The sequence below is a fragment of the Gracilinanus agilis genome, chromosome 2 (assembly GCF_016433145.1).
Source record: "Gracilinanus agilis isolate LMUSP501 chromosome 2, AgileGrace, whole genome shotgun sequence".
Taxonomy (NCBI): domain Eukaryota; kingdom Metazoa; phylum Chordata; class Mammalia; order Didelphimorphia; family Didelphidae; genus Gracilinanus; species Gracilinanus agilis.
Genome location: NC_058131.1, coordinates 32994373 through 33010604, shown reverse-complemented (window position 1 = coordinate 33010604; position 16232 = coordinate 32994373). Strand labels below are relative to the sequence as shown.

At 51.4% G+C, this 16232-nt stretch overlaps 1 protein-coding gene across 2 annotated transcripts; it reads left to right on the top strand.

The window, feature by feature from the left end:
- The first annotated feature begins 12 nt into the window (after positions 1 to 12).
- RETSAT (retinol saturase) lies at positions 13 to 15331 on the top strand. Of its 2 annotated transcripts, none has more exons than XM_044663043.1 (11): positions 13 to 215; positions 5894 to 6076; positions 7081 to 7322; positions 8571 to 8772; positions 9435 to 9632; positions 10135 to 10254; positions 12543 to 12681; positions 13320 to 13429; positions 13516 to 13682; positions 13945 to 14104; positions 15030 to 15331. In XM_044663043.1, exons 1-11 carry the CDS (start codon positions 35 to 37, stop codon positions 15173 to 15175), a joined length of 1848 nt encoding a protein of 615 aa, XP_044518978.1. In that variant the 5' UTR covers positions 13 to 34; the 3' UTR covers positions 15176 to 15331. The 2 variants fall into 2 exon arrangements, with proteins under 2 accessions (XP_044518978.1, XP_044518979.1); XM_044663044.1 differs by lacking the exon at positions 13 to 215 and adding an exon at positions 787 to 886.
- The last annotated feature ends 901 nt before the right edge of the window (positions 15332 to 16232 follow it).

Genomic DNA, 16232 nt, shown 5'->3' with positions numbered 1-16232 from the left:
CTGACTCTTCTCTTCATTTCTCCGAAGCTGCGACATGGTGTGGACATGGATAGCCCTAGCTCTGGTGCTGGCTGCAGGGATCGCGCGGCTCGTGGCCTGGAGCCGAAGGTTCATTCTGGGCGGTGGCGGCCCGAGTCCCTTCGATAAGGACGTGAGACGACCCCCGGAGGCGCTCGTCACTGAGCGGGAGGTCCGGAAGGGCGTCCTTAAGCAAGGTGCGCAGGCTCAGGGGGCCTCGGTTTCCCTCTCCGTGGGTGGGGACGACGGTATCCACCCTGGTCGGGGTGCGGCGCTTCGCTCGGGATCCTAGACTGGGGCTCCCGACATACAGGGGATATCTCAAGTTCACCCGGCCGTGCCCCGCGGGGAGCTGCTGCAAGGTCCAGCCCTGAGTATTTGGGCATCACCCGCGGGGACCCGGGCGTGGACACCTCCAGGTGCGAAGTCCTGAAGCTCCTCACTGCGAAGCGCCGGAGGCGGGGCTGCCACCCGTGTCCCGTGTGATTGGTTAATGGTTTTTCTCTATCCTGGGCGGCTTTTCTTGACCCCTTTTGGGATTTGCTTGTCAGAGACACCTGAGAGATTTGCCATTTCCTTTTCCAGCCCGTTATACAGATGAGGAAACTGAGGCAACCAAGATTAAGTGACTTGCCCAGGATCACACAACTAGGAAGAGTCTGAGTCTAAATTTGAACTGGAGACCTCCTGTCTCCAGGTCTGTCTCTCTATCCATTGTGCCACCTATCTGTACTTAACTTTCCTCCCCATTAAAAACAAACAAACAGACCTCCTGTAACCAATATGCACAGTCAAGAAAAACTTGTACCCACATTTCGGAAAAAAAGAGGTCCTCAACTATTCCTGAGACGGTTCTCTCTGCCCGGGGGTGAGTCTCCTGGAGTCCTGCCTGGCCATTGCATTCATCTGAGTTCTTAGTCTTTCCAAGTTGTCTTGACAGTGGTGTTACATAAAAGGGTTTTGCTGCTTCTGCTTTCTGCACCATGCTTTATTTCAGTCAAGACTTCCTGGGCTTCTGTTACATTTACAGACTAGGATTTTTCCAGCCATTTCCTTGTTTGATGGAAGTTGCCACTTCTTTATCACCACAAAAAAAGAGCTGATAGAAATATTTTTTGTCATTGAGAGCCCTTTACCCTTTCTTTGACCTTTTTTGTTTTTTTTTGGCCTAGTGGCATGTTGAGAATTAGGGAACACTTTGGACAAAGTTCTAAATTGCTTTACAGAATGAGTGGAGCAATTCACAGCTCTTACAGCCAGGCATTTCTATGCCTGGGACAATCCAACATTGGTCATTTTTCTTTTTTGTCAGCTTTGCTGATCTGCCGGAGGTGAGATGAAACCATTTGGGTTTGTTCCTTTAGAAAACTGCCCATTTCCCCAATTTATCTATTCGAAATGGCTCTTTATTGTAGATTTGAATTTCTTAGGTATCTTGGAAATGAAATTTTTATCAGTAAAACTTGTTGCAAAGATTTTCCCCTATTTGTGTTGCACTGGTTTTGTTTGTGCAAAACCTTTAAATTTTTACATAATCAAAATTGTCTTTTTTATCTACCATGATCCTTTCTAACCCATATTTGGTTATGAGTTCCTCCCTATCTAGAGATCCAAAAAGTAATTTCTTCTTTGCTTCTCCAAGTTATTTATGATGCCATTTTTTTTCTTTCTTTTTAAACCTTTTCCTTCTGTCTCAGTACAGAAGAGTGACAGGGGCTAGGCAATTGGGGTTAAATGAGTTACCCAAGGACACATAGCTACGAAGTATCTGAGGCCAGATTTGGCCATCCTTAATATCTAAGTTAATTGTTGCCTAATCCTTCTCAACCTCTTCTGGAAGGAACTGACTACCTTCTCCTGGAAACTCTCTTCTCTCAGTTGTTGTGGCATTGCTATCTTGGTTCTCTTCCTACCTATCTGGTTATTCCTCTGGATCTTCATTCCTGACATACCTGCTCTGCTTCGGACTCAATGTTCACTTCTATGAAGAGGAATCCTAGATGTCTCCCACCAGCCCTAGTCTCCTGCCCCCTAATCCAACATCAGCAACTGTCTATTAGAAGTTTCAAATAGGACATCCTATGGGCATCTCGACTCCAACACATCTAAAATGGATCTCATTCTCTTTCTGCCCACACCACCCCTCTTTTGAGCTTCCCCACTTCTTTATGGTTTTTTTTTTAAACCCTTAACTTCTGTATATTGACTTATAGGTGGAAGAGTGGTAAGGGTAGGCAATGGGGGTCAAGTGACTTGCCCAGGGTCACACAGCTGGGAAGTGTCTGAGGCCGGATTTGAACCTAGGACCTCTTGTCTTTAGGCCTGGCTCTCAATCCACTGAGCTACCCAGCTGCCCCCTTCCCCACTTCTTTAGAAAGAGTCACCACCCAGTTCCTAGTCACCCAGGCCTGCCTCCACAGTATCATCCTCGATTTAATCATCATACTTATTCAATCAGTTGTCCAGCCTGTTAACCTTTACACATCTGAATCCCTGAAAACCAAATCAGCAGATTTGTTTATTTTCTTTAAAAGAGACATATGGGGGGGGGGAGGGGACGACATCTGGGTAGCTCAGTGGATGGAGAGTCAGGCCTAGAGATGGAAAGTCTTAGGTTCAAATCCTGCCTTAGACACTTCCCAGCTGTGTGACCCCGGGCAAGTCACTTGACCCCCATTGCCCACCCTTACCACTCTTCCACCTAGGAGCCAATACTCAGAAGTTAAGGGTTTAAAAAACAAACAAACAAACAAAGAGACACATGGGACTTTGGGGTAGAACCAGTGGAGGGGAGGAAGAGGAGGTGGGTTTTAGAGTGTTTCCAGAAAGAGGGAATGGGGTCTCTGGGATTGGGCCACCAGGGAGAAACTTCTGCCTAGACACAGAAAGGTAAAGCCTTATGTAACTCTGATATCATGGAAAAAGATAGCCTTGCTTTTATCTGCCTCTGTTTTTTTGTAGGGCCTGGATGTTCTGTTTGGACAGTCTGAATTATTCTTGTGCAAGAACATTGCAGAGATGATTCCAGGGCAAGGGTCATTGTTTCATGGGTTACTGCTAATATCCCCAAGCAATTCCATACAAAGTTGTTAGCAATCTGTTTAATCCTTGACAAGTCTCTTCTCTCTACTCTAGCCTTCACCCTGTGAATGGGTGCAAATGGTGAACCCCAGGGTTCGGGAAGGAAACCTTTCTCAAGAATGAGAGGACTCCATACTTAGCTTAAAAGTAAAAAGAAAGATTTATTAGTAAGATAGGATTAATGGCCAGCAAGACAGCATGAGTGGAACAACCCTGGGGGGTTGCCCTCCAAGACATGGAATGGCAGCATGCGTGAAGCAACTATCTGGGTTGCTCCCTGAGTGCTCCAGTTCTGGGGGGTTTGTATCTTTTACAGTAGTGTGGACCTGACTTCTTGCACTCAGGCATTCGGTGGGTTTGGGGGTCTGCCTGAGATCCTCAGGGCTTAGGCTATCAAGGTGTGGCCAGCTCTTGGTCTAACTCAGCCTAAAGGATGTCCAAGGATAATGGTCTTTGCCTCCGGAGTCACAAGGACAGGAAGGGGGAAGGGAATTTCCCTGTTCACAGTCTGCCTGAGTTAAGGGGTACAGGGTCCCTGCCATCTCTGCACAATACCCAAGTCATTATTACCTCTTTTACTAGTATAGCCTTCTAATTAATCTTCATTCAGCTACCAAAGTGATTTCCCTAAAGCTTAGGTCCGATCATGATCTTTTCTCCATTCCCCTCTCCCCTTCCCCAATTCAGTAAACTCCAGTGGCTCCCCATTTCCTCTAGGATCAATTAGCTCTTCTGCTTGGCCTGTAAAGCCCTTCATTACGTGGCCCCCTCCTGACTTTCCATTCTTCTTGTCCCCTTCACACACTTTATATATATTCTATCTAGCCCAATTGCATTACTTGCTATTCCTCATTTTTTAAAAAAATCACAATAGCTAAGATTTATGTGGTACTTTTTCTGTGTAGACCCTGTGCTAAATTACAAACATCTCATCTGACCCTTGCAACCTATGGAGGTTGGTGCTATTATTATGCCCATTTTACCTACGAGGAAACTGAGGCAAAAAGAAGTTTATATGACATGCCCAGGGTCACTCTACAGCTGAAAAATTAATATTGAATTGTGAAATCATTTTTTTTTCCCTTAGTGCCTTCCCAGGGTCAAGATTTAAAAGTCTGATTCTAAACTGAGGCTATACCCAGTTTCACCCCTGCCTGCTATCAGAATGACTTGGGACTTTTTGTGTTAGTTAAAGATAAAGGGATTTAGGACAGGGTGAACCCTGACCCACTTAAAAAGATTAAGGAAGGAAGGCCAGCAAGCTTTAGTAGCCAAGTTGGACTCCCAGTGGCTGAATGTGCCAGTGTGTTCAGAGTTGAAGCAAAGACACTCCCCTGTTGTGATGAGGGAAGAGTTGAGGTCTACCTCCTCAGTGGCTCTCTCTAATCAGAGAAGGGATATCCAGGGGAGGGCCAGAGTGGGAGCTCCCAAGGGGTATACAGAACCGTGGGAGAGGGGTCTCTCTCTTTTGTACCTGTTCAGATTGTAGAGGGAGTCGCCTGAATAGTTTAGGATGTCTTGAAGGGCCAATTAACAAATTAACTTAAAATCAAGAAATACAGTCTCCTGAGAATTTCATTCATTACATTCCTGACTCCCTCTTTGGAAAAGACCCTGCTGGTGCGGAAGATTGAAGGCAAAAGGAGAGGCGGGCAGCAGAGGATGAGATGGATAGATGGTGCCATGGAAACAGTGAACATGAGCTTGGACTGACTCAGGGAAATGGGGGGCTACTGCGCTGTGATAGTCCAGGCTCCAGATGTACCCCTGCACTTACAAGTTGTCTCACCCGTTAGACTAGAAGCTTCTCCAAGGTAGGGGTGGCGTTTCTTTATATCCCTGGTGGCTGGCAGAAGAGCTGGCACAAAGCAGCCCTTAATTGATACTTTGTGATTGGTCCATGAACTGCTTCCAAGCCTCACCTGTGTTGGGCTGAAGAAACCATGGCCTCGCTAGAGGGCTTCTTAGGCCCAGGCTCCCGGGGAGGCCTTGGGGATCAGATGAAGAGGTGGAGGTGTGGGCTGAATGCGATTGGGATTTGGAAACCATTAAGTGCACATGGAGTCTGAAGCAACAGCACATGGGAGATATTTAGCCTAGAGAGGAGAAGCCTGAAAGAGAGCCAGGACATGTCAAAGGCTCTCACTGAGAGGAGGGATCAGACTTGCTGTGTCTGGCCTCAGAGGGAAGAAACAGGAGCCTGGGCAGAATTTCCAAATGGCAAATAGAGGTTTGAGGTCAGGAAGACTTCCTGACATTCCCTTCTCCAGTGTAGCCCCGGAAGGGTTCCTTCACTAGTGTTGTCGCACCCCAAGCTGAGTCCTCACTTGTTTGTGTGGATTCTTGTTGCTGTTAGGTGTGGAGGAGGTGGCCCTTGTGACCCCTCTCCCCCTCCAAGGCTAGTCTAGCAGAAAGGATGCTCTGAAGCCTGGCCACCATGTGTATGTCCAGGCCGTCCCATCCCATGTGATATTCTGTTCAGCAAGCGTTTCCCCCTGTCTCCCTCGTGCCAGGCACTCTGCCTTTTCTCTGCTCTGCCACTGACCCTCCATTGCCCAGGCTCCAGGTCCTGACCTCCTCAGGACTGCCCTGGTCTGTAAGTGAGGTCCCCTCGAGCCGCAGGAACGTTTCCGTTGGAGCAGGCTGTGCCCATTCAGATGACATCCTTTGAGACTGAAGTTAACCCCCTGCTTGTATCGGGCTCTTCTCAGTGAGCGAGGCCAGACAATCGCTTGGTGTGGTGGTCCCGAGTCCTGTCTCAGAGGCTGACCCTGAGCTCCCTCTTGTTTTGCAGCTTTCTCTGCCAACCACGTGCCAGACCAGCTGGATGCGGTAGTGATCGGAAGTGGCATCGGGGGCCTGGCAACGGCGGCCCTCCTCGCCAAAGTGGGCAAGAAAGTCCTGGTGCTGGAGCAGCACACCAAGGCTGGTGGTTGCTGCCATACCTTTGGCCAGGATGGTCTGGAATTTGACACAGGTAAGCAGGCTGGGGAAAACCTGGCATCCTCAGTCTCAGGATGCATGAGGGTGGCAGCCCAGGGTAGGGGACAGAAGGCTGAACTTGGTGTCCAAAGCTGGGCTCTGTCTCCTCCCTGAGCCTCAGTGTCCTCATCTGTAAAGTGGGGAAGGTTGGACTGGTGGCTCTAGACCAATGAGCCCATTACACTTCTGCTGCTGTGGCACCGGCTGACTTGGGTCAGGAAGGAGGGGAGCCTCCGCTGACCCTAGGCAAGCCCCAGGCCTTCTGGGGTCCTTGGTTTGAGTGAGAAGCTACACAGGGAGGAAATGTGCTTAGAGCAGGAGAGGCTGTCACCATTTCTGGGTGACTGGTCAGCGAGCCTGTTTTAGCTCCAGCTCTGGGTCAGGCTTGGTGCTAAGTGTGGGGGACACCAATACGACCTAAAAGACAATCCGTGCCCACAGAGCTTACATTCTAATGGGAAAGGGCTGGGGGCACAGTGCAGGGGGCCTCCTTCAAAGTGGAGGTTCTGGGAAGAGGTCACCAGTGGAAGAAAAAGGCTGCAGGGTTGTGAGGGGAAGACAGCTGGACAATAGTGGCAGAATCTGAAGAGTCAGAAAAAGAATCAAAAGCAAGCACTATGTGCCAGGCACTATGCTAAGGGCTTCACAATGATATTATCTCATGGGATCCTCACAAAAATGGGCTATTATGATGCCCATTTTACAGATAAGGAAAGTGAGGTAAATTGAGGGTAAATGACTTGCCCAGGGTCACACAAATAAGGTGTGGTTGAGACAAGGTTTGAATTCAAGCCTTCCTGACTCCAGGTCTGACATTCTAGCCACTGCACCATTGAGCTGCCCGAGGAAGTATGGCTAGTCTTGGGATTTGCTGTTATCAAAGACTGAGCCTGGGATCCATCTATGTGAGGGGAAGTTTGGGCACTTCCATCCACCTTTCTGTGCTTCCCTGGGTACACCTGCTTGGCATCATACCCATTCCTTACCACTGTTTGACAGGAATCCACTACGTGGGGCAGTTGAATGAGGGCAGCTATAGCCGCTTCCTCCTGGACCAGATCACGGAGGGGCAGCTGGACTGGGCTCCCTTGGACTCTCCCTTTGACATCATGGTGCTGGATGGACCCAGTGGCAGGAGGAAGTTCCCCATGTACTCTGGGGAGAAAGCCTTTGTTCAGGGCCTCAAGGAAAAGTTCCCTCATGAAGAAGCTGCCATTGACAAGTACATGAAGATGGTGAAGGTAAGACTGAGGCTGCCTGACGGGCTTCATCCCCTCCTGTGTAGAGCCAGGAAGGAGCCACATTTACCTTTGGGGGAGGGAGTAGATCTGAGGAGGGACAGAGGTCCTGGGCCTCCTGCTTCTCCTGAGCTGAGCTGGGCCTGCTCTGGTCCTCAGGGGCCCTCCTCGCCTCAGGGAGTTCCTCCTTCTGAGCACTGACCGCTCCTTTAAGATACAAATGCCTGGCCTGGCAGGGTGGGCAGTTAGTTAGCCTCTAACAAAACCTCAGTGAGCTCTGGCTTAACAGAAGAGCTCCGGCCACCTAACGGGATCTCAGAAGGAGGAGGAGGGAAGGAAGGCTCAGGACAGGCTGGAGAAGTCGACTTCTGTGGGTCATTGTTGTGGTGGGATGGGAATGTGAGGGGGGTGGTGTAAGGGGAGAGGAGCCCAAAAGCAGTGCAGGGAAACCCCCTCCCAAAACTCCAGCACTGGGTGGAGCAGGGCATGGATCAGGCCACCGTGTTCACCTGGAAAGAGCATTGCCCAGTGAGGTTTTGAGGAGCCATTTTTCCCAAATGGCAAAGCAAGGCAACCGGCACTGACTAAATGCTGAGTGCTCCGGAGACCCTCCTGAGCACTGGCGAGGCCACACAAACAAAGACAAGCTCCAAGAGCTCACCCTCCTGAGGGCAGAAGTCGGCACCTACAGGGCACCAAGGTGGAGGTGGGGAGAGGAGGGGTCAGGAGCGCAGCTGGGAGATGAGTTCCTCCAGGAGGTGCCCACCCTTGAGAAAAGGGGCTTTGTGGCTGAGTGGGGTTCCAGAGGGAGAAGGAAGGTTGGGGGGCAGAGTCTGGAGAATCAGGCATGTGTCCCCCAGCAGAGTTTCTGAATCTCTTTGTACCAGTCACCTCTCCCAGGGTTTCCCACTGTCTCTCTCTCCTCTGCCCAGTGAGTCTATCCCAGCCTGGGCTGCGTCTGTCCTCGTGACTTCTGTGTCCTGGGGGTGGTTGTGGCCCTTGGACCATCCTGCCCTGCTCCTTTGCCTTCCCTCTGCTGTGCTTCACACGGGTTTTGCCATTTGCCTGCATTCCTCTTATTGGTTGTTTTGGGCGGCCCAGTAGGATCCGTTCTGTTTGGACACCATCTTTCCTGCGCCCCGGAGGTCTTCCCAAGAGCATCCCATGGCTGTTGCTGACTGGAGCTTAGCCTCTGTCCCTGGGCCTCGGCCAGCCAGACTTCTCTCTCCCTGGCTTCCTTTCTTTTCCCAGGAGGTGACAAAAGGAACCTCTCACATGATCCTGCTGAAGATCATCCCTTTGCCCGTGGTGAAGCTGCTGGACAAGTTGGGGGTCCTGGCCTTTTTCTCCCCTTTCTTGAGAGCCTCCACCCAGAGCTTAGAGGAGGTGCTCAACCAGCTGCCTGCCTCCCCAGACCTCAAAGCCGTGCTCAGCTACATCTTTCCCACCTACGGTAGGGACTGTGGGTTCTGGGGGACCCTGGGGTGGTGAGGGGGGTGTGGCAGGTGCAGGCGGGCTGCTGCTCTCTGGGGTCTCCGTGTTTTGCTGGATGTAGGGGAAAGAGTGGTTTATACGTTGGCCCTCAAGAGCTTTTTAACAAAAGGGCTGGTCGTTAGTAGGCTGCTGGACATGGAGTCAGGAAGACCTCGGTCTCAATCTGGCCTCACACATTTATGAGCTCCGTGATGCTGAGCAGGCCACTGAACCTCAACTTTCTCAGCTGTAAAATGGGAGTCACAATAGCCCCCACCTCCTAGGGCTATTGTGAGAAACAAGAGAAACCTGGCACATGGCAGCTGCCATCTGAATTCTAGCTCTCACTGTTGTCCCTCGGCCCTGTGGAAGTTCCCTCCATGCCCCGGCTCTCTCGCTGTCCTACGAGATGTGGCCGCCACCTTTTGATGCAGCGGCATTGCAGTTGTGAGGGGGGCTCTCCCATCGCCCCAGAGATGCTGAAGTTCCCAGGTTTGGTTACTGGCAAGGCTCCCTGAGAGATTAGGAAATGATCCTGCTTCCAGAGGTGAACTGAGGAAGCTGGTTTTGGAAGGGACCCTCGTCCTGGCCTGTGAGGGGTGAATGCCAAGCCAGAACGCTCCTCTTTCTTCTCTCCCGCAGGCGTGACCCCCAAGAATGCCAGTTTCTCTATGCACGCCATCCTGGTGAACCACTACAAGAATGGAGCGTTTTACCCTCGTGGAGGCTCCAGTGAAATCGCTTTTCACATTATCCCAGTGATTCAGCGGGCTGGGGGCGCAGTCCTGACCAGGGCAAAGGTGGAGAGTGTGCTGCTGGATTCTGCTGGAAGAGCCTGTGGTGAGAGCTGGGGGGCACATCATTAGAATGGGGGGTGGGGGAAATCGAGGCAAGGAAGGAGAATTGGGCAGAGGCTCCAAGGGGCAGTGATGGGGTGCAGAGCTGGCTGCCACGTGGGCCCCGAACGCTGGGATCTACAGCTGAGATGGGGGGTAGGGAGCGTGGTGATGATGGGCCACATCAGAGAGCACGACTCCCCCAGTCCTTCATTGGTGAAATGTTTAGTGAAGGTTTCCTGTATGCCAAGATCCTCTGCTGAGTGCTGTGGAGGCTACCAGGGTGAACAGAGCACAGGCCTGCCTTCAGGGGCAGAGAAAGGCAGTCGCGTTATCAAGAAGCAGTTTTTAGCGTGCGCTCTGTGCCAGGCTCAGGAATACAAGGCACCGCTGCAATCATCCTCCCTCTCCGAGCTTACCCGTCCATGAAAAGGGCTCGGGGCCAGCACCCGCCTTCTTTCCTGTCTGGGCTGTCCAGGCCTCATCCAGGCTCCTCTGTTCCGCAGGTGTCAGTGTGAAGAAGGGCCGAGATCTGGTGAACGTCTTTGCCCCCATTGTGATCTCCAGTGCGGGAATATTTAACACCTACGAGCGCTTGCTGCCCGAGAGGGCCCGCAGTTTGTCAGGTACAAGCCAGCGAGCGTCCTGCTTCACTTGTAGCTGAGCCTCCGCCCTTGCCTAGCCAGGACAGCTCTGCAGCCCCCTCCTCCAGGGGACCCGTCACTGCCTCCCTCATGCCTTCTGCCAGGGCTTAGCAAATGCTTGTTCTCATTCCCCTAAACCAAAAAGGAAGACAGAAGGAATAAGTTGCTGTTCATCTACCAAACTGAGTACTAGAAAGAGAAGGGATAATATAGAAAGAAGAGTATTAGAGGAAGGAATTCCCAGAAATTCATATCCAAGAAAGGAACCAACAATAAAAGCCCCGACCTCAGACATCTTTACATCAATGCCCAAAGGTTAGTCATGAGCAAAGGAAGCAAATGCATCCTCCTGAGCATCACTGCCCCGGGCTGGGATGGAATCTGTGACTCTGGGCAGGATGTTCCAGGCACTGTCTGCAGCCCCCACAACTCCACAGGATAGGCACCACCATGCCCTTGCCCTTCCCAGCCATACACAACTGCCAGTCAGATCCTCCCGAGGCTGGACCCCTGTGGGCAAGGATAATCTGCTTCAAAGAATTTCTCGGCGATTTGCATTCTTCCATGAGTCCTAATCACAGCCCAGCCCAGGAATTGTTCTAACCCTATTCTTCATCCCCCTGACCCCCAACTCAAAAATGATCTGCCCAGTCCCCTGTGCTCTCTGGATTTTCTCCCCTTCCCCTTCCCCTTCTCCTTCTTCCATCCTCTTGTCCTCATCGAATCCTGGCTCCCTCCTGACGACCCAGCTTCCGTAGCTGCCCTTTCCCACCTTGGCTAGATTCTCCCTTCTTCCACAGTGCCCACCCACTGATCTCAGTAGGGAACGTGGATTACTTCTTGCTCCCCACTGCCATGTCCAGCTCTCCCTCTCAGTAACCTTTTCTTCCTTCAAGTGTCTGAGTCCAGATCTGGCACAGCTTGTGGCAGGTGTGTTCTGTCCCTGGCCAGGAGTACATCATTTCCATATTTTCAGCCATGATCTAGATATTCAGATTGAGATTTCAGACACCAATTTCTTAAGCTGTTTACTTCCCAAATGTCTCTGTCTCTTCTGAGATCTTTCTCTACAATCAGCAGCAGGGCCATTTAGCCTTCAGCTTCTTTACAGAATGAAACTTACTTTTATAACTTACTTTACTTTTATTATGTATTTTTTGTAAACTTTTACCTTCTGTCTTAGAATCAATACTAAGTTTCAGTTATAAGGCAGGAGAGCAGTAAAGGCCAGGCAGCTGGGGATAAATGACTTGCCCAGGGTCACACAACTAGGAAGTGGCCGAGACCAAATTTGATTTTATTAAATTTTATGAAGTGCTGTCAGATAGAAATAAAAACTCTCTGCTCTCAAGGAGTTCATAGTTTAATTGGGGAAACAACATATGAGAGTTCACACGCAGGGAAATAGCAAAGTTTTAGGACTCTAGAAAGGTCAGATGACAGCACCTGTAGGAATGGAAGGACCCATAGCAGGGCAGGTGGTCAGCCATGGGGCTGTGGCAGAGTCAGGCCTAGTTGGCGTCTGCCTTACCAGAATGGTCACAGCTGGTGACAGCTAGCTTATCCAGGTGGCATGAGTAGCCGTGCCACCCTTCCTGCCTGGCCAGCCTGATGGGGTGAGGGTTAGAGAAAGGAGACAAGGGAGCAAAGTAGCCTCGGTGGCATCTGTCACAGATAAGACAGTCTGAAGTGCTTTCTAGGCCCTTTTGGCCAGTTATCAGTTGTCCTCACTGTAGTCATGACAAGTCTGTAGCAGTGAGGTTGGGCAAGCCTTGGGAGGTTCTCCATCATCCATTGGATCCGTGCCTGGGAAAGAGCAGAATTTTATATTCCTGATATCTGGTCGCAGATGACTTGGAGATGTCATTTGCCCCTGGTAGCATAGACCCTTCACATCATTGTTGCTGAGAGGACCCGTGCCTGCTTCCATCTCTTTGGGGAGAACATCACATCTGCTGCTTAGCTTGATGTGTCCTCCTCCTTGTTACGTTCTTCTACCCTCTCATCTCCAGACAGGGCAGAGTTTCGCTCTGGATCTTCAGATTCTTCCTCGGGTCCCTCGACCTTTCAGCCACGAGAGTTTAGAAAGTGGGAATAGTATGCGGATCCCCTCAAAAGAGGGAGCGAGGGGATCCGGCACGCTGTCCCACGGGTGAGAGGGCCGAGTTTCAGGCGGCAGACAGGCCCTTCAGGGTCAGTGGTTTTGGCCAGCCCCCTCCCTGGGCACCCGGCTCTGCCGCGGGCTCCTGAGTCTCTGCTCCTTTCCACAGGTATACAGTCCCAGTTAGGAATGGTGCGTCATGGCCCGTCTGCGCTCTGTATCTTCATCTGCCTCCAGGGCTCCAAGAGTGACCTGGGTCTGGAAGCCAACAACTACTTTGTCTACTTTGACTCAGACATGGACAAGGCGTAAGACTGAAAGGAGGAGAGTTGGGCCTGGCCGGGGGGCGGGAGGGGGCCCTGGATCCTCCTCCTCCAGGCAGGAAACGGGTCCCAAATGGCTCCTGGGCCCGTGGTCTCCACAGCCAGGAACTACAGTTCCCTCCTCCTGGAAGCTTCTGAATCTTTTTTGTCCTTCCATGGGCAGGAGACTTCTCCTAAGCCAGCTTTCTCTTTCCTCACTTGTTGGGATCACTTGTTAGCCTGGCTTGATTGGGTCTCTGGCAGCGTTTTCAAATCCAAGGACTCCGTCAAGATCCCCTTCTACTGAGCTGTCCTGTTTGGAGAGAATGACGCCTGTCTTCTTGGGAGAGACTTAAAAAACACCTCAGAGTACGGGATCCTGCCTCCTTCCCTCCCTCCCTCCCTCCCTCCTTTTGCCTTCCTTCTTTCTGTCAATTCTAAGTAGCAGTTCCAAGGCAGGACAATGGTACAAGCTAGGCAGTTGGGGTTAAGTGACTTGCCCAGGGTCACACAGAGAGTGTCTCCTGTATCCAGGCTGGCACTCTATCCACTGACCTACCTCGCTGCCCCAGAATTCTAAGAGTTCCACTGATTCTGGCTGGAGAGGGAGCAGCCATGTGGCAGATCTTCTTTCCTCCCCACAGGGTGCAGAGATACCTCTCCCTACCGAGGGACGAAGCTGCGGCCCACATTCCCTATTTCTTCATCTCGTCACCATCAGCCAAAGACCCAGCGTGGGAGGCCAGATTCCCAGGTGGGGCAGAGGCCGGGGCAGAGGGGAAGGGCAGGGGTAGGAGCGGGCCTGGCTCAGGTATAGTGACCCGAGTGCTGTGTCCTCAGACCGGTCCACTGTGATCATGCTGCTGCCTGCCCAATATGACTGGTTTGAGGAGTGGCGGGACGAGCCCCAGGGCAAGAGGGGGAGCGACTACGAGGCCCTGAAAGACTCCTTCATAGAAGCTTCTCTGCCCTTTTTGATGAAACTGTACCCTCAGATGGAGGGAAAGGTACTGGACTGGAGAGGGAGGAGAGGCCGAGGAAAGGGCAACGGGCGACCGAGGGGGAGGCCCACCCGTGCCCTCTCCCGCCTCGGCTCGGTCTTGGCTCGGTGCACAGCAGGGGGGCCCCGAGGGAATGGCCTAGTGGGGGGCGAGGCGGGAAGACCCGCAGGCTCCCGCTGGAGTCCTTTAGGCAAGAGACAACGAAAGCGAAGCCGGATCCTGAGGGCGTAAAACTCAGCTGCCTTCCTGCCCTTCCTTCCCTTCTCAGGTGACCAGCGTCTCCGCAGGCTCCCCTCTCAGCAACCGCTTCTTCCTGGCTGCCCCCCGGGGAGAGCTCTACGGGATTGACCACGACCTGAGCCGTCTGCAGCCCCGTGTCATGGCCACCATGCGGCCGCAGACGCCCATCCCCAACCTCTACCTTACAGGTAGGAGGGCGTCTCACGCTGTCCCTAAGGGCATCCCTTCATCTCTAGTCAGGCCTTGTCTTTCCTATAAATAACACGCAGTAAGTAGCACGGGCGGAATCCCAGGGAAGGGAGGCAGAAGGAACGGGCCATCTGCGGACCCTTTACGTAGTCCCTTTGGATTTCCAGTGTTGGTCTGAGCAAAACGGCCCGTGGGCCCTCGTTAGTCCCCATTTTGCCCCAACCCGATTGCTGCCTCTAGGAGAAAAGAAGGAAAGTAGCTCGCTGGGATGGGAGTAGAGCTTAGATGAGAACCAAGGCTCTTCGTCTCCCAGAGCCTTGGCCTGGGCCGAGCCGTGCACTGTTATCTCGCTGCTTGGGTCAGGACTCCCAGAATCATAGAACTTGAGAGCTGGAAGGGACTTCAGTGGCCATCTTGTCCATCACCCACATCTCCATTCTAATATGTCCAACACGTGGTCGTTCATTCTTTGAGTGGAGACTTTAAATCGAGTAAACATTGATTAAGTGTCTACTATGTGCCAGGCACTGTGTGTGTGTGTGTGTGTGTGTGTGTGTGTGTGTGTGTGTGTGTGTGTGTAATTAATAAAAAGAAAGGCAATCCCTGCCCACAGTTTAAAGGGGGAGACCAAGGAGTACCCAGTGTGGGAGCATCTTGTTCCATGCATTGAGTCCAGGTAGGGCAGCAGATGCAAGGGGAGCGCTCTGCGAGTCCAGTTTCTGCCCTCTGTGTAAAGGACGGCATTGGGTGAAGCCCTTCAGTCAGAAGGAAGAAGACGTTAAGGTAGCCGCTGTGCTTAGCAGCCTAGCTTGGGAGGGGCAGCCTGGTCCGGGCAGAGCTGGACTCCCCGCTGGAGAGCTCTCATCCTTAGGAAGTCTTGTCTGACACAGTGCCTGTGACCCTGCCTTTGCTTTTGTCTTCCAGGGCAGGATGTGCTCACTTGTGGGTTTTTTGGAGCCCTCCATGGGGCTATGTTGTGCAGTAGCACCATCCTGCAGCGGAACTTGTATCAGGACCTTGGGCGGCTCCGATCTCAGGTCTTAGCTGCCAGGCCCAAGAAGCTGAATTAGCACAATTCAAGAGGATCCAATATGGCAAGCCTGAGAGAGTTGGGAAGATCCCAGGACCCATGATTTACATAACCTGCAATATAACCCAATGTCTACTATGTACTTGTGCCTTGTGGAAAGGAGTAGCCACTCAATAAACAATCATTTTAACAGCAATTGTTTCGACTTCTAGTGCATACCTCAAAGTGAACGGTGTGTGTGTGTGTTTAATTTTAGGCCATTCCCTGAAGCTCTGCTAGCTGGGCTTGGGGAGAGGTGTTGTGAGCCCTACTTCTGTCAATGGGTCTTTGAGATTAGGTACATAATATGCAGTAATAAATGACCATAGTAATTTAGTGTTTGATAAATCCAAAGATCCGAGCTTTGGGGAGTAAGAACTCACAATTCGACACAAATTACTGGGGGAACTGGAAGGCAATTTGCCCAAAACTAGGCACAGATAGCATCTCATGTCATATATCAAGGTAAGGTGAAAATAGGTACATGAGAAACCATAGCACTTGGAGCTGCAAAGGATCAAGGACTCTTCCTGGACAAGAACCAGAACACAGACCAGGATAGCAGCGATCATGCCTTTTTTCATATCATACCACCTTGGAAGAACCAAAAATTGGATCTTCCAATTCTTTTCTGGATCCTTCCTGATCTTCATTCTTTTTTTTTTTTTTTTAAACCCTTACCTTCTGTCTTAGAGTCAATACTGTGTATTGGCTCCAGGGCAGAAGAGTGGTAAGGGTAGGCAATGAGGGTTAAGTGACTTGCCCAGAGTCACACAGCTGGGAAGTGTCTGAGGCCAGATTTGAACCCAGGACCTCCTGTCTCTAGGTCTGGCTCTCAATCCACTGAGCTACCCAGCTGCTCCCATCTGGATCCTTCCTGATCTTCATTCCTTTCAAACTTATAAAGTCATTTCCAAGCTTGAACAGGTCCATCTCAGGGTGCTCATTTGTTAAAAGTCAAGGAGGACTAAACACTAAAGAGGCAGAGACAGCCAAGTGTCCCAGCTCAAGTCTGCCTCAAGCTCCATGTGAGCAGCAATGTCATAATAATACCATGA